The sequence below is a fragment of the Echeneis naucrates genome, chromosome 3, assembly GCF_900963305.1.
Source record: "Echeneis naucrates chromosome 3, fEcheNa1.1, whole genome shotgun sequence".
In the NCBI taxonomy this organism is placed as follows: Eukaryota; Metazoa; Chordata; class Actinopteri; order Carangiformes; family Echeneidae; genus Echeneis; species Echeneis naucrates.
This window is the reverse complement of record NC_042513.1, coordinates 474,123-485,801: the sequence shown is the minus strand read 5'-3', so window position 1 is coordinate 485,801 and position 11,679 is coordinate 474,123. Positions and strand designations below refer to the sequence as shown.

Sequence of the window (11,679 nt, the reverse complement as noted above, 5' to 3'; positions counted from 1 at the left end):
AGCAACCATTTAATTCAGTCAAGGGCAGTTTATATAAAAACAATTTGTACAACAGTTACAGTGCAACAGTAAACTATTTTATTTTATTTTGATAAAATAGTAAATAAATAACTAAAAGGCTTGTTGTCTCTGCCCCTCTCTTCTATCCACACCCAGCGCCACTAATTTTTAAATCCTTTGACAGTTGATAGGACATCTTCCCCTGACTTCATAACAATACTCTCCATCATCTCCAACAGACTTTGATGAAAAAAAAATAAAATAAAATAAAATAAAAATCCCCAGCTTGGATACTGCGTTCATTAAAACTCTGAACCAATAAATCTATTTTCTAACTCTGAAAATTCCAACGTCCAATGTCATAGCGTTCACACTACAGGTTAATTTGGAGGAGAAAAAAAATAGGTTGGGCATATTGTCACCGTTAAATGCTAAAATATGTGCAGCAGCGATTTATGCTTATTGTGGAAGCAGTAATTTCAGAGTTTGACAACTCCAAGCTCAACCTATTTTTCCAAGACCAACCCCACCCAACTTCTGATTGGCTAGTGATGTTTGTTTGAGAAGGAAAGCTGCTTTATTTTCAATGGTGGGCAAATTCAATTGACTGCTTGAACCTGACCTCCCACATTAACCTGTTTTTTTTTTTTTTTTTTTTAATAAATCACAGTCCAACGACACTTGCCAGAAATCCGGCACGGTACCAGAATACTTTGAGCCCTGGATATAATTACATTCTGCTTTGTATTTGTCACTCTCATTCACCTGAAAATAGTTCCACACTGCTGGCATGACTCCTTGCTTCCGACCTGGCCATCAAGTACTGTAACCGTGCGCTGCCATCAAGTGGTACGGGTGGCAACTTTTTGAATAGGAGTGTGCTCATGCCCGATATCGGTATTGATGCATCCCTATAAAACGTTATCAATGACACATTCAAGCTTTCAATTTATAACAACACATAATGATGAGCCTACTGATAAACTACTATGGGTTGATTGGCAAGTGTTTTCAATTAGCTGCCAGTCGAGGCATAGCAAGTAAATTCTGAAATTATTTATCAGGTTAAAGCTGGAACATGTCATGAGTTTCATGTAATGTCACCTAACAGAATCACTGGCTGCCAGTTGTAGCGTACTCTCTTATTACACTGTACACAACAAAATCTGACTTTAAACCCTTCAGGTACATGAAGTTTTAATTGGAAAAATTGTGATATAAAGCACTTAGTATTCAAGTTATGAATCCTTGACAGTTTACAATTCAGCTTCCATCACAAGGTGCATTTCCACCAGCTATACATCAAGCCCTTTCACTGACATCCAATAAAAATCACCGTCAGCCCAGATGAGTGTCACTCAATCTTGTCAGTCCACACGTTGATTCTTCAGAAATCAAAAGCTTGATTGAAGCTGCGTTTGTTTCCTCCTCTGTTGTTACCACTGTTGTTCCTGAACCCATTACCACGGCCACCATTTCTTCCAAAATTCCTACCCCTTCCACCTCTGAATCCTCTGTCACCGCGGTTGCTGTTGCTGAAACCTCTGTCACCACGATTATTGTGCTGCTTTTCCTCCAACTCTGGAAGCTCTGTGGCTAGAGTCAGTTGCCAACGGCGACCATCCTTCCAGTTCTCCTACAGTGGGATCAAGTGAGGTGAAAAGAAAGTCAACAACAACAAGAATCAGCCAAAATGATTGGTATTACTCTGCATTATTAATTTTGAAAAGGACAGAAAACAAACAAAAAAAAAATCATTGATCTCACCTGAATTTCCTTGGCTTTGTTAGCTGGGATATCAAAACAAACTCCCTGTTGGGAAAAAATAAGGGTGAAATGAATGCATCATAGGAATCAGTCTACATACTTTGTGTGCCTTCAAAACAGGAGCGTCACAACTAGAGTGTAACTGCTTGTGAATATATTTTTTTCTGTTTAACTTGTTGTAGATCATTAACTATTGTGCATGTGGAGCAGCTCAAGTCAAGCATACTGACAAATATGAATAACAAGCAATGTGACACTTGGTTTATTCAAATTTATAATGAGGCAAGTCCTTGCTACTATCAACAACAGCCAATAGTTAGGTTGATGTCTTTGTAGGACGGACGGACGGACAGACAGACAGACAGAGAGCCAGCCAGCCATCTATTCCACCCATCAAAGCTGAAACTGGAAGATGACATAGGTAATGTGCACATTTTCTCTATACACACCAGAATCAGATAAAATAAGTTTGTGTTGGTACATACTGTTTTGCCTTTGAGGAAGGTCATTCTGTAAATGTTGTTCTCAATCTTTTCTCCAAGCTGTTCTTTGATGGTTTTCCAGGCATAACCCATGTTATGCATCTCCTGAGAACACACCAACTGCATTGTGATGTAACCCTGGAAATGGAAACAGGAAAAATGTGTGAGGTGGAGTTGGGTTATCTGCCACCAAAAACAAGAACCAATGAATAGATGGAAAATAGATGTGACATTTTCAGGTGTGCCACTGGGATATAATGTCAGCTGGGACTGTGTGCATCTAAGGCCATCCAACGGTCAATTCTTTTTGGGCCTTTGTATTGCTTCTTTCTGCATACTGCCCCCAGTGGTAGCAAGACAGCATGACTGACAACACCATCATGAGCAAATATGAAGTAATAATGCTGTAATACAGAGATGTGTCCAGATTTATTGCTGTACATATGTAACTTACAGCATCAGAGTTAAGCAGTGATCTTTGCTCCAGATTCGTAGCTCCAGAAATATGGGCTAGCGCAGCAGCTAGTGCCTCAACAGCTCCTCTCTCCTCAATTAGCTTCTCAGCAGATTCTCTGAAGTACCCAATAGCTGTGACTGGGACAGAGTCCAGAAACCTGTACAAAGAAATAAACCATAACTGTCAGGAAATTTGTCTCACAATGAGCTGTACAATAGTTGAGGAGGTTTTAGTTGGACCTTGTGGACCTACCGTCTAAATTAAGCCAATAATTAGACATCTTCCAACTTCCTAGAATAACTCACCTGACAGCATCCTTGCTTGATGATTTGATGATGTCATTGGCAGTGGGAACACCAACTCGTCTGAATGTAATACCCTGGATGGAAATAAAACATATTTAGTCTGATGGTCAGCAACCACAAAGAGTTTCCTAATCAATATTCAGTCCTCTACCTTTATGCCTTTTTTGTCTACTATCTTTAATTGTTCCTTTTTGCCCATTTCTATTACATGTGAGGCAGAGATTTGACTGAAAGCATTGTTTCTTTATTTTGACACAGGCTATCAAACTACTATACCTGTCACCCTGTTCTGCCTCTGTCCTTTGCAACAGTGATCAAATTTAAAAACACGTACTGCTTTGTTTTCTACGTAGCGCAGCTGGTCTTCTTCTTTCCTCTGGTAGAAACAGATGCAGACTCCAGTCCTGCCTGCTCGGCCTGTACGTCCTGAACGATGGATGTATGACTCAACATCCTGACAACAACCACAGGTGCAAAAATGTTAAAAGACAGTAAAGGTACAGAGCCTTAATGATTCCCAGTTACTGCAACAATGTTAATAACATCATGTATAATTAAGAAGCATCCTTTCAGCGTTGATTTCTTCATTTTTGATCAATCAACATTTGTCTTGCAATTTTCAGTTTCAGCTCAATTTAAAGCTTTAAGACGACATCAAATAAGCACAAAGATGTACTGAAGTTATAAAACACAATAAGGCACACCTTGGGTGGAGCACTCTGTACCACCAGGTCAACTTCAGGGATATCTAATCCACGGGCTGCAACGTTGGTAGCAACAAGGACCTCAAAGGACCCATTCCTAAAGCCCTTCAGCGTCAGTTCTCTCTGTTTCTGGGGAATATCACCATGGAGGGACTGGGCACTCTGAACCCATACAAAACGACAAAACAAATTTACGTGAATGTCCTTTTTCATGGCTGCTCATTAAATTTCTAATGTTAGTCAACATGAGGAACAAGTGAGCTATGTTACATGAGCTGCAACGTAATTAGAAAAGAGAAACAGACAATAGGCCTGGTTAACTAATGAACCTGTCCATATTACTTCAAATATAAAGTTAGTTGAGCATTTTACAAATATTTGTAATCAACTGCCAATGTATGAGGCTATCCATAACATGCAAATTGTGTGTGTATGTATTGAGTTTGTATTCACCTGTTTGATGGATGCATTCAAGGAAAGTTCATTGGCCTCTTTCTTTGTCTCACAGAAAACAATGGTTCTGCCATGGCTACCACTGTAAACTTGGATGACATCACCTATTACAGCTGCACGCTGTGACCAATGGCATGCGATGGCCAGATGCTACGAAGAAATACAGAGAGATAAAAACAAAAACTGAGTCAGGACACGAGTAAATACAGTTGTTCCTGGTTGAATTTCATTCAGAGGGGCAGAGTCGCTCCGGAAGTAAGCGGCACAGGAGTTACAAAGCCAGTGTTTCAGTTTCATTAGTGACCATACAATAACGGACACCAGCTAAACCGAACCACTGGGTCAACTGACGCTGTGGCATGAAAGAGTGAACGGGGGGGGAGTCATGAATCAGATAAATAAAATGTTTTCTGATTGTTTCACAGCACAAATTAACTTCCCCACAAACTTGCATTCAACCCTGACATGGTTGGGTTAATAGCACACTGCAGCAACATTATGCTGGTTTGGTGGGTTCAGTTTAAAAAACAAAGGCTTTGTGAGCGATGTTCCTAATTTTTATCTGTTCAATAAATCAACTCTGATCCTGAAGTTATCATGAAGTCGTCTTTTTTGATCAGGAAAGACAGTTTAGTAATTTGAAGAAAGACAATGTTGAAAAAGATGTGTATGCTGTATTTTATTATATAGTAGGCTTTGTACTGTATTTTGACTTTTTAATTTTTTATATATATAATGATTAAATTATTAAATAAATAAATAAATAAATAAATAAATATTATTTTACAAACTATTACATTTAAAAATAAATGAAACAGCCAAAAAATATAATTCGTCTGAGATGAAGAGGAGCAGAAAGAAAGAAAACTTCTAGTGACAAAGAATGAAAGTCACCTTAGGTCTCAACTTAGGCTCACTAAACGAAAGGAAGGTGTGACGGATTTTCTTTGTGAGAGTGTGTGTGTGTGTGTGTGTGTGTGTGAATGACAATTGACAGGGAGGAACTGTCTTTAGTAGGGTAGCAAGTAGGACTGGAGACTCAAAAAAAAAAACAACAAAAAAAAAAAAAAAACGTGTTGGTCCATGCGTTGCCTCAGGTTCCTATTGAAACTGTCCAGTTGCTGGATGAGACGGGGAGTTTGTGTGTACTCCTAAACAACCACCCTAGACTTCGCAAATTACTCGTAATTATATATAATGCAGGTCAGGATAATTTTACCAGTTAACAAATTTTCCAAACAAACCAAAAAAAAAACCAAAAAAAAAAAACTAATGTCCATATTTAAGCTATGGCGTTTATTTGTGCTGTTGAATGTAACTGCTGTAAGTAACAATCAGAAAATAAGGTTTATTGATATGATTCACCGTCTTTCTTTATGCCTATAGTCTAATGGCTGCTTACTCTCTTCAACTCTATTGGAAGCTATGAGCTTACATTAGCACCTCCTTAAGTACAGTAGACTTCTGTACATTGTCAGACAAAATGGCAAGCCCTGCCCCGTTCTTTCACAGTAGTTCAGCTTGGAGGTAGTTCTTTGCCTGTGCAAACAGGAAAGCTGTTTTGTAAAGTTGTAAATACAGATGTTTACACATTTTTTCGTTGAGTAAAAATACTCTCTGGATTATGGAACTAATTAGAATAATTACATGTCAACAAATATGCTTGTATGAAACTTCTGTGGACTGTGCATAGTTGTTTTTCTATCTGCTTAGCTGTGGCTGCCATGAAAAAGGAAAATCGCGGTCTCAGATGTCTTACTATCTAGATATCCAAACAAATCTCTGAAAGGGCTTCAGATGATTCAGAATGCTGCTGCATGAATATTAACAGGAACTAGGGAAAAGAGATAACATCTCTCCTGTGTTAGCTGCTCTTCATTGGCTGCCAGTAAAATATAGAGTAGAATTTTAAATCCTTCTGTTAACATATAAAGCTCTTAATGGCCAAGCTCCATCATATCTCAGAGAGTTTATAGTTCCTGACTGTCCTAGTAAGCCACTCTGCTATCTAGATGGAGGTTTACTTGTGGTTCCTATAATCTCCAAGAGTAAATCTGGAGGCAGATCTTTCAGCTGTCAGGCTCCTCTTCTATGGAACCAACTTCCAGTATCGGTTCCGGGGGCAGACTCTTTGTTTCAATTTCAAAACCAACTTTAAAACTTTTTTTGCATGACAGAGCTTATATTTAAAAAGTTAAAGTCCATATTCTCTCTCTCTCTCTCTCTCCCTCTCTCTCCCTCCCTCCCTCTCTCTCCCTCCCTCCCTCTCCCTCCCTCTCTCCCCCCCCCCTCTCTCTCTCTCCCCCCCCCCCCCCAGTTCTAAACACGTGTACTACATTTACTAACCATATTTCCCCCTTTCTCTCTCTGTCCCTCATCCTGCAGGTGGTGACTCATTGCCATCCTATTTTCCTGCAACCCCTGCTGCTACCTTATCCTCATGAATTCCGTACTACAGCATCATCTCCATGAACTTCATGCAGGATCATGTTCCTGCCTACACCTGTTTGAATATCACCCTCTCCTGCTCTCATTCTCACCCTACACTACACCCCCTCCCGCATGCCTCTCCCACTCTCAAACCAATTGGTCGAGGCAGATGGCCGCCCCCCCTGAGCCTGGTTCTGTCCGAGGTTTCTGCCTCTTAAAGGAAGTTTTTCCTTGCCATTGTCGCCAAGTGGTTGCTCATCAGGGAATCTGTTGGGTCTCTTTAAAAATATTTAAAGAGACCCAATACGTAAAGTGCCTTGATCTAACTATATGCTATACAAATAAAGCTGATTTGATTTTGCTATATTACTTTATAGGCTAACTATTCATATCAGATATTATTATTACAACAACCAGTGACATAGGCCCACAGGGGCAGACTGAGATGATAATTCAGGCCGGCAATTTCTATTTTACCTGTTGACAAATGTTCTAAACAAAATCTTTTGAGCTGCATTTCAGTACTATGTGTCCACCTAGTGGCTACATTTATGACATACATTTGAAGTGGCCATTTTTAAACGGTACCAACTGCAAGACATATTTTCATTATTTCCATCTCTATTTCTACTGGTGATGATGGAAATCAAACATTTACTGCAAATTAACTTGCTGTGGAGAATTTAATAATAAAAATATAGTTGAAGTAATTTTCTACTGCAACAAATTTCAATGTCTTACAGGAAGATCTAAGCCTAAGAAATACACAGGCATAAACACTTACTTCAACAGTTGTTGCAGCTTTCTGTGTTTTCTTTCCAATCAGGTCAATGTGTTTGCATCCTGGTCTCATGTATTTCTTGGCCACCTCATATACCCAGGGGGGACAGGTGGCAGAGAACAGGAGTGTCTGGGGATTATTTTCATTAACTGAAAAGAAAAATGTATATGAATACATACAAACGTACAGGTAGAAATAGTGTTGTTACTGTGGGAAATAAACTCAACTTTTTTTTTTTACTTCATCAATTTTAATTTCACAAACCAATACACATTCATTCTTACCTCTGTTATATGATAAGGCCAAAATTTCCTCAACCTGCTCTGCAAATCCCATGTCGAGCATTTGGTCCACTTCATCCAAGACAACGTGCTTCAGCTTTGTGAGGTCAAGTTTATGGTTCTGGATATGGTCCTTGACACGACCGGGGGTTCCAACCAAAATATCAATACCATTGCGGATGGCATCAACTAGACAGGAAGAGCAGAAAGAGCCACTATTAATACTGATTTACAGAGTATGCCTTAAATAATTGTCGAGACTGCAGACAGAATGTTAAGTCAAGGAAATCTCAAGGTTTATGTGCAAAGTCCTTGTCCAAACTATGTAAATATAATCAATAATATAATTTGCATAAAACTTACTCTGGGGGTTATACGAGCTGCCGCCATAGAAACAGGCAATAGCTACTCTCTTTGAGATGTCTTTGAAGTCCTTGGCAACCTGGATAGCTAGCTCTCTGGTTGGTGCTAACACCAGAACCTACAGAAAAAAAGAAATCCATTCAGACATAGACAAACTTGTTCAGAAAGGAATAACATTTGGTCTCTGATGGTAGTTTTCAGTTATTGGTGTTTGTGTGTGCACCTTGGGAGCCCGGCCTCTGGTTAGCTCCAGTGAATCATTTTGGAGCTTCTCCACCAAAGGGATAGCAAATGAGAAAGTCTTTCCTGTTCCAGTTCGGGCTTGGGCTATAACATCCTCTTCATCATATACAGGATTAAACGTCTTTACCTGGATGTCAAACAGGTAAGAGACTCCCCGAGCTAAAAAAGTCATAGAAAGAGGAATTGCAGGAAAAGCAGAAATGTTAAAAAGCACAGCTTCGAAGCTCACGATCAACACCCCACCAAATATTTGTGGTGGGGTAAAGTGAACAAACCCTGCACCAGATCACATCTTTACAACTGACTTCAGTCTTCATCAAAAAAGCATGTGCATTCAATAAAAAGGAAGGTGTTGCAACACAATAAAAATGTTAAGTGAGGTTCATCAATGCCAAGATCTTTTTTAACTATTACTTTTGGGGATTTTTATGCCTTCATTTCAGCTTGCAAATGGCAGAGAGGCCAACAGAAACCAAGATTTGCTAATGAGAAAAAACTGAATGATTTGCAAATCCTTTTCAATCTATATTCAATTGAATACACTACAAAGACAAGATACCGGCTGACCACGTCAGCATGGAGGTCGGCTTTGCGTTGACTGAGCAGTACATTAGCTTTGTACTGGAACTGGTACTGTAAGTGGCACCAGCCTTTTTTTTTTTTTTTTTTTTTTTTTAAACGTTTCTTTATAGTGTACCCACGACACTGATCAACATCAGCTTTCACCGTTATCTCCGGTAAGGGAAAGCGGGGGCTGACCGGAAGTGCTGCACAAAAGCACCTAAGTTTGTCACTATTTACTTCCACGTTTGAAAATAAAGTGGATAGGCCTACTGACTTTTTTTTTTTTTCTTTTTTGTAAATAGCAGATGGCAGAATTATGCTACACTGAAATGCCTGTGACTGATGATTGAGGAAATCAAATACCGTGTGTGGCTGAAAGAGGGCTCAGACAGAGAGAAAGCTTAAGTTGAGTTTGAGTTAAGTTACCTCAAACAGACAAAACAAAGCTCAAGAGTTTCGACTAAATCTGCTTTGTGAAATGGGCCCCAGCTCTAGCCTAGAGCCACTGTGGACAAAAACACAATAGTAAAACACTAATTGTAACCAACAATAAATAACTGATCTTTACCTTTCAGTTTACTGATGGTGACTGGGGAAATTCTGAAGTTGGAGAAGGCCCCTTCTCTCTGCTCTGCTGTCTCCTCCTAAACAGATGAACAGTTAGTCTGTTTTTCTTGATTATAGCTGGTTCTTTAAACCTTTAAGGAAAAGCCAAATGCAGCCAGCTCATGAGTCATCATACCTTTTCTTTGTCCCTGTCACTTGTTGCGTCCCCATTTGAGGTGGAAGATATCTGGATGGGTGTCTGAACAGAGGTGTTTGGGGTGGAATGTCCATTGGTTGCTGCCTCTAAGATTTCTTTATTTTGTTTCTTTTTTTTCTTCTAACCAAAAGATAAAAAGGGCAGACAGAGTATGACCATTTTGACCAAGGCATAGTTGGAGAATTCATATCAACAAATTCCTGTCACTGCTATTTGTCTTTTAGCAATCCAATGCTCCAGATAAGATATTTCAACGAGAAAATGTATTTGTCCTGCTAGCATAGCACTGACCTCTGTATCTCCCTCAGATTTCTTCTTCTTCTTCTTCGGTGTTTCAATACCATTACTGTTTCCATTCGTGACCATTTCCTCATCTATGTGGCCATTCACTTGATCCGCTGCCTGCCTGTCCTTTTTCTTTTTTTTCTTGGGCGCTGGGGGTTCACAGCTTGTGTCCTCTTGCTCCTCCTGTTCTTCCAACTTATTCTTCAACTTCTTGCCCTCTTTGATCTTACATTCATACAAAAACAAAAGGTTTAAGTTGCACAGTTAATATTACATTGTATGTTTTAACTTTAAAAGGCATTTGGAAAATAAGTGACTGTGTATGAAAAAGTTACATTTCTGATCATAAGTAAAGGAAACAAAATACAAGGTTATAGGAGAGTCGACAAGGTAAAAAAAAAAAAAAATACATGAACATTCATATTTGAATTGTCTTAATGTTTTCATTAGGGAAATAAACAGTCTTTGACTGTGACTTCATGTCAACAAAGACTTTGTAGATGGATTCATAAACTCTGATTTGTCATTTTTAACTGTAATTTACAAAATGTAACTAAACTTCATTTTAATACATATTTCATTAAAGAATTAGCATTGGCAACAGTTTATATGTCCAACAGAGGTGCTACCACTTCTGCCAAATAGTCCAAACTAAAATTAAACTGTTAGAGGTGATTGTATCTGAAGTACAGTTTTTGCTAACGAATCTTCTTTGTCCAGTTCACAGCTGTATACAACAGATGTAAACAATTTGTGAAAGACCTTGGCTGTGTGGCCTAACATCCACGTGAGCTACGCTTCAGTACTATAACACGTGGACAGGCCATGTGACCTTACGGCTAAGCTAAGTGGCGACAAAGGTAACGTATGTTAATAAAATCAGGTTGTCCCAGTGACAGGGCAACAGGTATCTTTGATTTGCGTTAAGGTTAGCTAGCCGGTTAGCACGCTCAGCCGCATGCTATCAAACAGGGAACACAACGTCGCACGAGATGCGCGATTTTTCTGGTCCGTCCCGAACTACAGGCCCTGGTCTGCTCACCTTCGCGGTTTTAGCCTCGGCGACAGTACTCGTGTCGTCCTCAACTAATAAGTCTTCGGTGTCAAAGTTGATTTTTGACGGCATTTCTCCTTCGTGATGTATCCCCTCAATGTAGACACACTGGCAAGACCTCGGGCACACGGGCGGAAAGGAGGGCGGAAAGGAGCGCGCAAACGCGGCGTGCGGATGCGTGGTCACGAGGTGAACATAGAAATAGCAGAGAGACACAGAATACCGGAGGGGTATACTACGAGGGAAGCTCAACAGAGTCGGGCTTTATTTGGGTGAGCTAGCTCGACAAAGCCGAAAGCTCCAACCGGAGATAACGAGTATCACGACGCTGGCTATCAACTTGATTTGTCGACCCAGGTTTGCCTCGTTCGGTACTGTGCGCGTTCACGTAAAAAAAGGGCATTTAGGCGTCATTTGACGCCATTTCCGCAGAAAAATTGTCCGATTACGTGCCGCATATTTCAGCCAAGAAGAGCAGATTATGATAATGGAGAGCTACGAAGAGTTCCGACCGATAAGAACAGCTAAAAGCAGCACTCTTTCCACAAACAAGGCAAGAGAGGAAGCCTGACAAAAAATTCAGATCGTGTAAGTTAATATAGCCGATATAATAGATCATGATATAACTTTGATTCCCTCCCTGACATTGTCTCACAATGAAAAATACATGGAAATCACTTAGATTGGGGCCAAATTAAAGTGAAATTAATTTATTTGATTTGTCTTATTTGTAATAAAATTCAAGCA

General features: G+C 39.7%; 1 protein-coding gene across 1 annotated transcript; it reads right to left on the bottom strand.

Moving 5' to 3' along the window:
• Positions 1-620: 620 nt before the first annotated feature.
• On the bottom strand, positions 621-11,288 carry ddx21 (DEAD (Asp-Glu-Ala-Asp) box helicase 21). Its single transcript, XM_029498387.1, has 16 exons — positions 10,921-11,288; positions 9,885-10,103; positions 9,573-9,713; positions 9,399-9,474; positions 8,247-8,425; positions 8,024-8,141; positions 7,664-7,849; positions 7,383-7,528; positions 4,169-4,318; positions 3,716-3,877; positions 3,346-3,465; positions 3,012-3,085; positions 2,704-2,863; positions 2,253-2,387; positions 1,768-1,812; positions 621-1,636 (listed from the first exon to the last, which is right to left on the bottom strand). The coding sequence occupies exons 1-16, from the start codon at positions 11,002-11,004 to the stop codon at positions 1,388-1,390; spliced, it is 2,244 nt and encodes a 747-aa protein (XP_029354247.1). The 5' UTR covers positions 11,005-11,288; the 3' UTR covers positions 621-1,387.
• Positions 11,289-11,679: the final 391 nt, after the last annotated feature.